Source organism: Amphiura filiformis, chromosome 2 (assembly GCF_039555335.1).
Source record: "Amphiura filiformis chromosome 2, Afil_fr2py, whole genome shotgun sequence".
Classification (NCBI taxonomy): Eukaryota; Metazoa; Echinodermata; class Ophiuroidea; order Amphilepidida; family Amphiuridae; genus Amphiura; species Amphiura filiformis.
This window is the reverse complement of record NC_092629.1, coordinates 73,488,918-73,503,141: the sequence shown is the minus strand read 5'-3', so window position 1 is coordinate 73,503,141 and position 14,224 is coordinate 73,488,918. Positions and strand designations below refer to the sequence as shown.

General features: G+C 37.1%; 1 protein-coding gene across 1 annotated transcript; it reads left to right on the top strand.

Annotated features, from left to right (window-relative positions):
- Positions 1 to 4,892: 4,892 nt before the first annotated feature.
- On the top strand, positions 4,893 to 11,723 carry LOC140146595 (short-chain collagen C4-like). The gene is made up of 4 exons (XM_072168464.1): positions 4,893 to 4,976; positions 8,495 to 8,603; positions 9,747 to 9,852; positions 11,013 to 11,723. Exons 2-4 carry the CDS (start codon positions 8,529 to 8,531, stop codon positions 11,534 to 11,536), a joined length of 705 nt encoding a protein of 234 aa, XP_072024565.1. The 5' UTR covers positions 4,893 to 4,976; positions 8,495 to 8,528; the 3' UTR covers positions 11,537 to 11,723.
- The last annotated feature ends 2,501 nt before the right edge of the window (positions 11,724 to 14,224 follow it).

The window sequence follows — 14,224 nt, the reverse complement described above, 5'->3', positions numbered from 1 at the left end:
TGGGGAAGTAAAAGCAAAGAAAAGGTCGCCTCAGGAGCCCGTAAAATGAAAAAAAAGATACACTGTAATAAAGGCCTACTATATGGGCCAACAAAGGTCTCTTTTCTTGTCCATTAGGCCAAAGGTATCTCTTCTTTACTTTTTACGGGCCCTCCGAGGTCTCTCTTTTCTTTTCTTTGTATGGGTCCATTAAGGGATCTTTTCTTTGCTTATTAAGCTTTTTTTACATACTCACTAAGGTCTCTATTCGTTCCTTTACGGGCGCCATTATACATGTTATAATAAGGTCTGTTTTCTTTGCTCTTTTATAGCCCATAAAAAGCAAACAAAAGTAGCGGGCCCGTAAAAAACAAAGAAAAGACACGTGCATTTAAAAAAATGCAAGATAGCCTTTGAAGCACACACTCTAATAAATATTTCACTTGAATTTATATTGCTTTTACCAAAATGATCATCCTCGATACAATGAAATCTTCAAAAAATCATGGGAGTGCAGCTTAATCGTAAGAACACAAATTGCTTTTCACGCGCATTGTACCCTTCAGTTTATTATTTGATCATTTACCTTAAAATTGGCATTTTTTTCCGCGCTTCGCACGGAGTTTCTTTTAATAAGTTCAATCTGGGAGCAAAGTTGCTAATTCGAATTGCAAATTTTCGCGCGCTTCGCTCGCATTTGCCCAATTCAACGGTTCATACTTCGATCATTTTAGTTTCATATTGGCAATTTGTTTGCACTTCGCGTGCATTTGTCTCCTTCAATGTTCATAATTATTTGATTATTGGCAGCTGAACATGCTACTTTCGCTCCGATTCAACATATGTTCAAGGATTTTACACCAAACTCCCTCCCCATGTCACAAAGAAATTTACGCCACTGCTCCGCCCCCCCCCCAACACACACACCCACACAAGCACACTTATGAAGTTCTGCACCGTCATCACTGATCAAAGGGGCCCGTGCGTTCAAATTGCCCCCGGGCCCGCAATGACTCTCGGCAGCACTGCAAATTAGGAACAATTTGATCGCTCCCACATTTTTGGAAAATATAAGAGAAAGTTGATAGTTTTGTTATCACATCATAAAATATTATGATGGTAATTTTCGATTGCACGTGCAAGCATTACAATTAAGTTAAATAAATCCGCATCGTTGATACCTATGTGGTTACTTTGATACTAAACTTTAATGGCTTCATATATTTTTATCATAAAGTTTTAACCAATCCGTTGAGCATAAGGGAAATTTTGACGTTTCATTATCATATCATAAAATATTATTCTATTATGTGCGATGATTGAACATTCATTAACAATTCCAGTTATTACCATGATTAGCATAACTATGAATATTAACAGAATGGAATAAAAAAATATACATATACTTTATATTTTATGGGTACTTTGAACGCTAGTCTTGTGTCTTTATGTTTTTTTGGGTTAATTTATAAAATTGAAATGTTCACATTTGTTGTTTTCTCTTTTCTCTTTTACTTTCTTTTCTTTTCTTTCCTTTTTGGATTCATTACCGTTCCTTTTGGTTTCATTTCCTTTCCTTTTCTTTGTATTCTTGCTTTTTCTTTTCTTATCTCCTTTTATTTTATTTTCCTTCTTTCTTTCTTTCTTTCTTTCTTCCTTTCTTTCTTTCTTTCTTTCTTATTTCTTTCTTTCTTTCTATCTTTCTTTCTTTCTTTCTTTCGTTCGTTCTTTCTTTCTTTCTTTCTTTCTTTCTTTCTTTCTTTCTTTCTTTCTTTCGTTCGTTCGTTCGTTCGTTCGTTCGTTCGTTCGTTCGTTCGTTCGTTCGTTCGTTCGTTCGTTCGTTCTTTCTTTCTTTCTTTCTTTCTTTCTTTCTTTCGTTCTTTCTTTCTTTGGTAAACTGGAAGTTTTCATTGGTAAACTGAAAGAGTCTCTCTAAAATTGTTGATATCAGTCATAAGTTTAAAATCATCATACTTACCGGCGATTTCAATATGTGTGATAGACCGGACCAGGCATCTCTTTTTAGTGATCTTTGTGAAGTCACGGGTATGCTCGCCGTATATACACCAAGTTGTGAACTTTGTCACTCGGCGATCCCATATTGATAAAAGTAAAGGGTCTATCATTGATCATGTGTACATTAATACCCCTGACATTCTTCAGTCAGTTAATCCATTGCCTGCACTGGGCAAAAGTGACATTGTTATATGTTATGGGCTAAATATAAGAACTTTAGAAACAAGGTCAAATATGAAGTGAAAAGATCTTAGTCTAGTTATGTCAAATCTCTTACAGACGATGTTGGTCAAAACCCCAAAAGATTCTGGTCGTTTGTTAAGTCTAAGAAGGCTGCTTCACGTGTGTCTTCTTTTACTTATAATAATAACACCATTACCAATCCTGCTGAGATTGTGCAAATTTTTGCCTCCCATTTTCAAGACAACTTCACTGTTGATCAGTCTGTTTATGACCCAAATGATGTGATTGACAAGTGTGCTGACCATCCTGGTATGCTATTACTATCGACCATGAGTTCGGACGGTGCAGAGGTGCTAGAGATTCTTTCCGAACTTGATATTTCGAAGTCTCCGGGCCCTGACGGCATCAGTTCTATACTGCTGAAATTATCTGCTCCTGTAATTGGTAACATTCTTGCTAGAATATTCAATCTTTCTGTGGCCAAGGACTGGAAAAAGGGGAATGTTGTGCCTATTTACAAAAAGGGTTCCAAGGATGATTTTAGAAACTACCGGCCCATACCTCTGTGCTCTACAGTTGGAAAAGTTATGGAGGGGATTGTTGCTAATAGACTGCAGTCGCACCTGATACTGCATGGTTTTGTCGTAGAAGGTCAGCACGGTTTCTGTCCAGAAAGATCGTGTGCTACTCAGCTTACCATGACTGGGCGTCCATTCTGGACGAACGCTCTCCTCCAAGAATTGATGCTGTGTTCCTTGGTCCAAAGCCTTTGACAAGGTCAGTCATGGTCTTCTTCTGTCTAAGCTTCATGGATATGGTATATGTGGTCAATTGCTTTTTAAAAATGGTTCACCTCGTACCTCTATAATAGAATCCAACGGGTGCAATACCTTGGTAAATTCTCCGATTGGATTCGTGTTAAGTCTGGGGTCCCACAGGGCCTCTACTTTTCGATGTCCATGTGTCCATGTTCTTAAGTTTCCCTGTTTTGTTTCATCGTCTCTTCCGCAGTATGCCGACGACACGACGACCCATTACATCGTTGTTTAATGGTTGTTTAATGGTTTATGGAATGATGTGGGGCCATAGTGGTCAGCGACAACCTGTAAAGTGTGCTGAGGCTTGTGGATCAACGTCTAGGCGTTGTGCCTGTGCGTAGCGCACTATAAATCACTGCGCTTTTTTTTTTTTTTTTTTTTTTATCTCCCCAGGATGACGATATTCTTCCGGATGACCTAGATGCAATCAGGACGTGGAGTACCATTAATAGACTTCACCTTAATGCTGCAAAATGTGTGGTAATGCGCATTACCAGATACCGCATTTCCGTTAGATATCAGATGGGTGATATCCCTCTTGAAACCGTTTCTACGCACAAGCACCTCGGCGTTGTTTTGTCTTCAAACCTTGAATGGGGCCCCCATGTTGACACTATCACTAGTAAGGCCCAACGTTTGCTTGGCTTCATCCAAAGAACGGTTGGATCTAATGATCCGGATACCATAAAGAAGCTTTTCCTTGCTCTGGTGAGACCTATCCTGGAGTACTGTGCTCCAGTTTGGGCTCCTAACAGAGAGAGTCACAAAAATAAGCTGGAAGGGGTCCAGAGAAGGTTCACCAGATACTGTATTCATGGTCCCTGGCAGTCTAGGTCTAGTCTTCTTACAGCACAATGCTCCTAACCCTTGAGATTCCCACAATTCTTTCTCGTTTTGATTATCTGTGCATTATGTTTGCTGTTGGATGTCTGTGGAATAAATACAATATTAGCTGGGCTGACTATATCAAGCTTAATACGCTTTCCTCCGGACAAGCAGTCAACATAAATTTCCGGCATTTCCATCGCAGCCGAATATGATGCTTTCCATAATTTCCTCTATGTCACTTTTCCTAGGTTATGGTCCACCTTACCAAATGATGTCTCCAGTGAAATTGTCTTAAGTTTATTTTCTTTTTCGCCCAAATTGCGTAGTTGTATGTACCTTTATCAGTAATATGTTGTGTGTGGGTTTTATTTTTTAAATCTTTTTTTTTTTATAAAATATTATTCTTCTTCTTCAATGGGGTTATCGGAGATTCACTTTAAATTGATTTATAGAGTTCGCTATTAGGGAATCCGCCAGGGACCCCGTTGACTGCATATTTTTGTATATATATTTTTCTCTGCTTTTGTATGTATTGCTTGCCTGGATTATCAAATCAAATCAAATCAATTCTTTCTTTCTTTCTTTCTTTCTTTCTTCCTTTAGTTCTTTCTTTCTTTCTTTCTTTCTTTCTTTCTTTTCTTATCTCCTTTTCTTTTCTTTTTTCTTTCTTCTTTCTTTCTTTCTTTCTTTCTTTCTTTCTTTCTTTCTTCCTTCCTTCCTTTCTTTCTTTCTTTCTTTCTTTCTTTCTTTCTTTCTTTCTTTCTTTCTTTCTTTCTTTCTTTCTTTCTTTCTTTCTTTCTTTCTTTCTTTCTTTCTTTCTTTCTTTCTTTCTTTTTCCTTCTTTCTTTCTTTCTTTCTTTCTTTCTTTCCTTCCTTCTTTCTTTCTTTCTTTCTTTCTTTCTTTCTACTAATCGTTACTAACTCTGCGGGAAGCCTTGAACCGCATGCAGCTGTATACAATGAATATGCACGGCATCATCTCGTGCTGTATGACGTTACCTCATTAATTAAATATACGGTGCTTTACGGTCAGCTTTAAACTGACAATTTTATTGTTTCATTTAGGTATATAACATTGTGTTTCAAGTCAATAAGTAAGTTGGCATTTTGAAAGCCAGAGCCGATTTGTCTCCAAGGAAAGTTATCTGATTGGTATGTACGAGAGGGTATCCAAAAGTTTTTGACATCACCTAGAAGCGAAGGAGCTATATCAATGAAATTTTGTCAGTGTAATTACTGGTCCTTATGTACATTATGGGCCAAAAATGGTCTCGTAAGTATGTTTACTTTCTTCACAGGTGGCGCTAGATGGGCAGTAGGCGCATAACCTTTTCATGATGAGATCCTCCACTTTCTTGAATTTCTTCACTATGGCCGCATCATGCGAAAGTGATGGACATCCACTTCTTGGCTCATCTGTGAGGGACATGTGGCCAGTTTGGACTTTCCTTTTTCAAAATGCAACAGTGCCATATGATGGGCAAACATCACCATAGATAGCTTTCATTTGATCATAGATTTTCTGAGCATTGTAGGCCTAATCCTTCAAATGCAGGAACTTAATCACGCTGCGTGCCTCAATTTTCACCATTTTATAGGTTATGCACCTACTGCCCATCTAGCGCCACCTGTAAAGAAAGTAAACATACTTATGAGACCATTTTTGGACCATAATGTACATAAGGACCAGTAATTACACTGACAAAATTTCATCGATATAGCTCCTTCGCTTCTGGGCGATGTCAAAAACTTTTGGATACCCCCTCGTATAGAACCATTAAAGTATACTTACTTTTTTTTTCTTTGTAGCCTCCTGCAAGTGTCACATCACCTATATTCTTGTTCGTATTCGTTCTTATGCCTCGCAGTCTGGACGCAGGAGGATTGGGGTTGTTGTGAAAATTGTAGTGAATTCGTTATGAACACGGCAGAGTGCCGAATACGCAAAATTGCTGTTCTGAGTAAACGGCGTTTGGAAATCTTGGTACCATTCCATTGGTCCTTCTAAAAATTGAGAACATTATTGAGCACTCATTTGAAATGTATATTATAGAAGTGAATGTGCGCGAATTATTTGCAATAATCAAATGTTCTGAAACAATCGATATCATCCCTCCAAATGGGTATTTACAGCTATTCGGCTTAATGCTGAATCCAAAATGTCTCTATCGCTGCACAAATAGTAATACGCATTCAACAACGTGTAAAACTATAGCACGCATTCTTGATTTTGGGCTTTTGTGTAGAAATTATTGGTTTGTCAAAGGCTGTAGAGTTTATATTTGATTCATAAGTCATCACTGTAATATTTAGCAAAACCCGAGGATTTTAAACCAAAAATAACAATATTGGCGCTGGCCTATATTTTGCATACAATTTTTGGGATTTTACGAGGGTGCACTCACATTACTAAGCCATAGCGATATCATGTGGGGAATGTTTGTACTTATATTGGTATCACTAGATAGATGACACCTTTGGTATCAAATATAATAGTATAGGACATTTAATATAGAAAATTCGGGGTTTCCAGCTATACAATACTACAGATTAACCTGATTTGTACAGGGAAGTATACGATTCGTCTTTTGGTCGAATTCATTAATTGCACTCAGGCGCGATTCGTCCAAATCAAAATTTTGGTATCTACGTCAGGGGGTAACATTTACCGTTAATTTTTGGTTGAAATAAAAGATCACCTGAAACATAATCATAAGTATACAATAACTCAATTTACTCAAAATTCTCGATTCGTCACTCTGCCGAATTCATAACGATATATACGCTAACATATGCTGCTTTGAGATAACACGGGGATAAACATTGAACAACTTTTCTAGGCAAATCTTGGATTTGAATTTGTCAATAATTATGTTTAAAAGTTATCCAACTTAAACATGTTAAGATATATTTTGTGCGCAGCGACAACCTATGTATGCAGAGTTAGCTATCGGAGAGAAAAGAAGAAATGAAAAAGGAGCGCGGATGAACAAAGACATTGCTTGTTAGTTTTGGTTCACCCTGAGTTTTCACCCTATGATCCCTCTCGTGCCAATAAGTGCATCCCAGACTGATATTCAGGGGTGTTTTGCTGACAGGCAGACTATACAGACCACAATAGAATTAAGGTACAGGTTATGTTATCATAAAAAAAACAGGTCTTTATTAATTTTATTGATCAATTTTAACGAATGAAGTCTTTAATCTTACAAAAATTACAGACATTGGCTGGTGGTCCTATATCTGTCTTTGTTGAGGATATCCCGCGTTTGTGTGAAATGCGGTAAAAAGTTTGGGAGCAAGTTTAACATGGAACGACACGAACAATCTATGCACGTCGAAGAAGATAGACCTACGGTGAATCTCGGTGGCTATCATGGCTCTTAGCAGTACCCGATCCATCGTTTGATCGCTCGAAAAATGTTGACCAAGTGATATGGGTTCGATCTTTTGCTCCATCGGGTGAGGTTGTTTCTCTCGTTTCTTCCCCATCTGAATGTCCTTTCCTAGTCCCTGCCTTCTTTCTCAATTTTTGTCCATATAACGATCCAATTCCTCGATCATTTTAGTCCTTTATTCCTCGTTGTTATCGTCATCAGCCTCGCTATTCTTGAAGACGCCGGTTTCTGTCCCATTACCACCCTTCAGGGGATAAAGTTTCTCCTTTTCCACCGTAGGCCTATCTTCTTGGCCGTGCATAGATGTCTCGTGTCGCTCCATGTTAAACTTGCTCCAAAACTTTTTACCGCATTTCACACAGTTCTGTTCACTTTAGCTTTTTGACGCCAGCATCAGAATGGATGGACACTCGGTGGATCCCGATATTATGTCTTCTTTTCCGAACGGCCACTCGAGTAAAGTTTTATAATCATCGTGTATTCTGATGGTCTGAATTAAACTTCCTGACTGGTCCCTTTCTTCGGCGTTCAAACGGTTTTGCGTTTTTCTTCCGATAGATAAAACTCAATGTACGTATAGACTTCATCCTCGTTTCGAGACCTCTTTTTTTTTCTTTATTAAAAAGTGAAGGGTAACCTAGGCTGCGCTGGTTTATATTCTCGATCGACGTCGCAAACAGCGTCAATGGAGACTAAAGACGCGGGAGATTAACGTCGTGAGATATTAACGTCTTGAGAGATTAACGTCGCGGGAGATTAACGTCGTCAGATATTAACGTCGTGGGAGAATAACGTCGTGACAGAAGTCTATACTACTGATGTACCATAATTCGTCGGTCGCAGACATAGTGGCGTAGAGTGGTTTTTCAAATTTTCCGTTTCACATAGTGGCGTATAGGTTTAGAGCTAGCTATTATCCTAACATCGTTACTTCTTTTTAAATATTAAAGATAGAGTTTAATAGTGTCAAATGGAATCGGGACACTGAAAGATAACAGTGGAGGAGTATCAACTTTGTTACAAGTAGCATATCCTTCAAAAACCTTTTGCTCGGAAACGCATTTTGGCCTTCACGCACGCCACTATGTGTTGCGACCGACGAATTGTTTTGCAGTCGGTCTGTATAATGAATAATAACGTCATCCCATCACGTGGGATGCATGCATGCGCAATGATGTCACTCTGTAATATTTTGTTAGATTAGGGTTATACAGGTTTATTAAATGTTTCAATTAATGTTTCTATTTTATATTGAATACATTCTGAACACAGAGTGAACGATAATCGATATATCAAAGAGTGTAAGATGGACAAGTTGATCAAAATCCTAATTGTTAACATCGTCATCACAGCATGCTTGATTTCTAGAATTAGCGGAGAGGTAAGTAAATATTTAATACTTATGTAAAATGATAATAATAATATTATAAAAACGTAAATAAGTCTTTGATGACATAAGCTGAATTATCGTACTACTACAGTAAAATCTCGATTGTTATATGTTCTTACTATCGAGCACTTTTGAAACATGCAAACATGAAGAGCCCACAAAAGCGTAAAGGGTATCAAACAAACCATCAATACACATTTATACGAACAGGTGAACCTGCAAATTTGTGTCTCAACCCCATTGGCTCAGTTAGTAAAGAGCCAGATATTGGTACAATTTCATGTTTTCAAAAGTGCTCAATAGTAAGCACATATGCTAATTATCGAGTGTTTACGGCATGCTATAAAATAACAGGACAGACGCAATTCAAAGGAGCGACCCAGCTCCTATTGATAGCTAATTGATTGTTTAAATCAGCCCTTACCTGATACATATCACTTATAACACTATGTACACCTTCATTGTAATGTCTGATGCCCATAATATAAATTATTATGCAAAATCCTGTCAGAAAACAAGATTGCATCTCAGTAGAGCCAATACTCACGGGTAATTTAAACTTTTTGTATCTTTGTTGGAAACACTCGAATTACAGATATAACAATATTTATTTCTGTAAGATGATAAAGTACAGTAAACAAAAATAATTATAGAGTGAAAAGCGTGTTTAGAAAGTAAGAAAATAGTATGAGTTTTGTACGTTATCTTGAAAGTTGTCGGAAACTACATATTAAAAAAAAGAAAAACACTCAAATATATTTGGAAAACAAAAAAAAAGCACTACCAAATATAAACAAGACAATTTTGATAAATGTTGGAAAATGCTGCTAGGAAAAGTTTAAATCTCGGGTTACATAAATAAAATGTTAGAAACTTTTTTTAAAGTTATTAAAACGTTTTTACCAACCTCAAAAGGTAACCCGTTCAAAACATTTTAAAACATTTTGCTTGTGCACCAGGTAGCTTCTATAAACGCTACATTCGAGAAGAAATAGTTACCACATATTTGAATCTTACATCGCCCGGTGTATTTCCTGAACATATAATTTGGACCATGAGTTCCGATGGCCTTAAGTCAAAACTTATCTGATATTCATTACGTTCTTTTGTTCAATTTTTCATTTCAACCACCAGGCTCTAAATTTACAGTGCACATCGGAACCTTATGTACCTGTTGGAACGACCTATATTCGGTACGGGCGTACTGTGTGTCCAGACACGGCAGATCTCGTATATAGTGGTGAGTGTGGATTACCATTAATTTTCTCCCTCACTCTCTCGTCCATCATTTCCTATATTTTTCAATTCCTTTCCACTATTTAAAATACTATATTATTAAAATACATTCCTTTTCGAAAAAATTTTGGAATCAGTATAACATGTACTTTCTCCCTATGTAATGACTACGGTCCCAAAGATGGGGATATAATCTTTTTTTTTTCGCTAATGTTAGCTATGAAAAAACTGGTAACATGAAACGAGAATGTTTGTTTATCGGCAAAGCATTGGTACTTTTGGAATTAATGGGTACTTAAAATTTTAAACTTGGAACATTATGTAACATCTAACATAGTTTTAAATATTATAATTGCATTCAACGAAAAAATATCAGGGAACAATATAAAAGTGTTTTAATGTTGCGTGTAAATATAATCTCGCGGAACATCTTCTTATTCTTCTTTATCAATCGTTTATTCTTAAACCTTACTGGTCACAGCTACCGCGTGACTCTAATATAACGAGAAAAGAAATAAAAGTTTAGTAAATGGGATTATAATAGCGTCAACCATTATCACACTGATACATCTTTGAAAAAGTATACATACAGCTGAAGCGACCTATTTCTGGTATTCGTACCAACAGCCGAGCTGTAATATAGGTAAAAAAGTGGTACAAAACTTATTGTGTTTAAACTTATGTATGATAAATCGAAAAATGAAGACAGTTAAGAAAAAAAAACGTCCCCTGAGTGGGAAGACACTCAAGTGCCGTGTATATGAACAATTGAGTTATAACCTCCTCAATATATCGGACAGAAGTGAATGTCTGCCCCTATATGGCACTATGTAGGCAACGGTGTATGTACACACCAATAATGTCTTGGCCTAATTTTGTTAAGTTGTCATAAAAAGTAAGTCAAACTCACAAACTAAGGAAAGTTCACACCAAAGGGGTCTCACGGGAAGCTAAGAAGCCAATATTGTTCTTTTTGTGACATTTCTGTGAAGCTGTTTTTATGGTATGGGACTATCAAATAGGCCCAATGAACAGTATGAAATCATTGATGTTATAAAATATGTGAAAATAGCTCTCATCACAATAATGTCTATCACAAATTGATCAAGAAAGTAACACCCAGAAAATATTAAGTAAGGCGAATTGTATTTGTTACTGATACAGGCGTATTAGCTGGTGCCAAAGGAGCTGGGATACAGAGTGCTCCAGAGAGTGGTTATGGGAATGAAGAACCGGGTGGAGGATCCAATTACTTGTGTCTAACAAACACTCCTCAATTCGACCAATCAGTACCAGGCCAACAGGATTCTCGAGCGAGGTTATATGCGGCAGAATATCGCAGTGGCGAAGCAGGTGCATTGCAACAATACCACACTTATGACGCCCCATGCGCTGTGTGCCAGAGCCGAGAGGGTCGAACGCAATCCTTCATGATGCCGGCGACTGTGCAATGCCCGACAGGATGGACCACGGAATACAATGGTTATTTGGCTGCAGCTAGATGGAATCATCCGCGTACCCAGCATGTATGCCTAGACCGAAACCCAGAGATCATATCTGGAACAAAATCCGTTAACCCAAGGTCTGCTATTTCCTACCTTTTTCAAGTAGAAGTGGGTAGTGATAGTGGATTGCCTCCTGCATATGAAACTGGTGACGATTTGACTTGTGCTATTTGCACAATGTAGATCAGATCGCTCCTTATATATTTAAGCGATATTTTAAATCAATAAACGTCACTATTATAACTAAATGAATAATTAAGTAAATGGGTAACAAGTTTTCTGTCGTCTTATTAGCAACAACAGTTGAATGTATCAAAATGTAGAGACAAACTTCTAAACGCAAAGTGAAATAAAGATAATGAAATGCTAATCAACAGAATCTGAGTTTTTTTTTTTTTTTTTTGTATTGATTGCCTTAAGTCAGGCTACATGACGTGGGGTCATGTTTTTCTGTTTACCAACACATAAAATCGACGAAATAGAGTAAACAATGAAAATATTAACTAGTCAGACATGTGCTTGACTAGTTTGACGTTAGTCAAGCCGGCTTGACTAGCGTTTGGTTAGCCAAACCTATAATGCAAACTATCAAATCCGGCTTGACTATCCTAAAGCTAGTCAAGCCTGCTTGACCAACGATATACGTTGCGCCCGACTACTTGAAGATATCGAACGGACAAACTAGTCACTGTTTATGTTAGTCATTCCAATGGCATTCGTAATTTTCATTTCGCACACTGAAAACATAAATTGGTCAGTATGACCAACTTTACATTATTCCAGATGTTGCCCATTTTGACTAACTTACGCTGGTAATGTTAGTCAAGCAGGTATGACTGACTATCTTTGCCTAATCGTGCAGGCAGGACTATATTACTTTACTAACGTCAACATTAGTCAAGCTGGCTTGACTAACCATCTTGACTTCCTTTTATGATAGTCATGTATGTATGATTAACCTAGTCACATGACTAGTAAACGACTAACTTTGGTCATGCAGTTCTAAGCTAGTCAGGAATCTGCTTAATTAGTGTTCTGCAAACCAAGTTGTTGATAAAAAAAAAATTAAAAAAAGAGACAAAGGTGGCATTTTATCTTGCCTGGTGGGATTTATTCTCATAGTTTTGCGTTTTGAGTCTGATATACACATATATTACTTGAACAAAAATCTCTTACCTGGTATACATCATAACAGCAGAAATATGACCACTTAACTTCTTTGGGACTTGAACCCGGACCGGGAGATTATAAACGTTCTGCCCTCACCACTAGACCACGGAGACACTTACCGTACAAATAGTAAATATTATTATCAGTACTATTGTTATTATTGTTTAGTATGCTTACCTTTGATTCTAAACTCTACATCGCATGTAAACATTAAAGATATCACAATATACATTAAAATCCACCCAAAAGCTCTTACAAATATAAACAGTAATGTTGTTAACAATGATGCAAGTGCCAATCCTAAACTTTCCATTCCGAATATTGTTTAACTATTAGAAAACTACGTATGGCAGTCATTTCAAAGCGATTTCCTATGTGTTGAATATGCATGTTCAAATAGGTTGCGCAATTTAGTATTGCAAAATGAAAGTTACGAAAGACCTCGGTCTGACTAACATAAAGCTAGTCAAGCCAAGCCCGTCTTGACTAACCTAAAGTTAGTCAAACCGGCTTGACCAGCTAACCTAATGCTAGGTTAGTCAAGCCGGTTTGAATTATTACGGGTTTGACTAATCTGAAACTAACCAGTCTGACTAGATTTAAGCTAGTCAAGCAACTGCCTGACTAGTTTATATTTTCAGTGATGGTAGATTGTGCAACCGCTTTGAACATGAATGTTCAACACGGGAAAATGTACTGTATTTGTCTATTAATAGTTAGATAATAATCGGAATGTAACGTTTAAGATTGTAAACTTGACACCTAGCATCGTTGTTAACAGCATTACTGTTTATAGCTTTTCGATGTTTTAATGTATTTTTTGATATGTTGGATGTGCGATTGCAGATATTAAAATACCTGCATGGTCTAATGATTAAGGTATAAGGTTCATAATGTCCAGGTCCGTTCATCTCCAACGTTGATGATCACTTAATGTATAAATTCCTCTCGGATAAACGAAGCATATAATTAATGAAGAAATAGATGCACAACATATCGTCGGCCGTATCACATACTGACGTATTTGCAAAATACGCATTTTGAGAAAATCGAACTTTGCTTCATAATCTTGAGAAAAACTTGCTGCATAATCTTGATTAAAATACTATTGTCGATTAAAACCAGGTTAACAGTAATGCAAATATACCATATTTTCAATATAATGCACTTATCACTATCAGAGCAGAACAAAAATTCAATATTGAATAAAATACGTCACTATGTGAAAAGGACTGTCAATTTCGCCGTTCAAATGACAAATACGTCAGTATGTGAAACAGTTGTGCAAATACGTCAGTATGCGAAAAGGACACAAATAGCAATTTTGCCGTGCATTGTTAGAGTCGCGCAAATACGTAGCGCAAATACGTCAGTATGTGAAACGGCAAATTCTTCAAATTACAGATACGATATACTGGGCTTGCGCAGTATAGGCGATCGGCAAATACGTCGTTATGTGATGCAGACATTTCAGGGTTTTGTAAATACGACATAATTAAATTAATTAATATCTTACTAATTAAGCCACTTTGAGTCATGATTTTTGGTGAATATATAGGGTAGAACATAACAAACTAATATAGCAATTTTCTCAAAAATGTTAAAAATGTCGAATACGTCAGTATGTTATACGGCCGACGATATGTAGTATAGGAGACAGATAAAAGTACCGCCGTGCCCAACAGGCGCTCGAATATGCTA

Excerpts from the sequence above, each read along its gene's own strand:
- LOC140146595 (XM_072168464.1), top strand. The coding sequence starts at position 8,529 with ATGGACAAGTTGATCAAAATCCTAATTGTTAACATCGTCATCACAGCA. Across the intron at positions 8,604-9,746 it reads TTTCTAGAATTAGCGGAGAG|GCTCTAAATTTACAGTGCAC; the intron begins GTAAGTAAATAT and ends TTCAACCACCAG. Across the intron at positions 9,853-11,012 it reads GGCAGATCTCGTATATAGTG|GCGTATTAGCTGGTGCCAAA; the intron begins GTGAGTGTGGAT and ends TTACTGATACAG.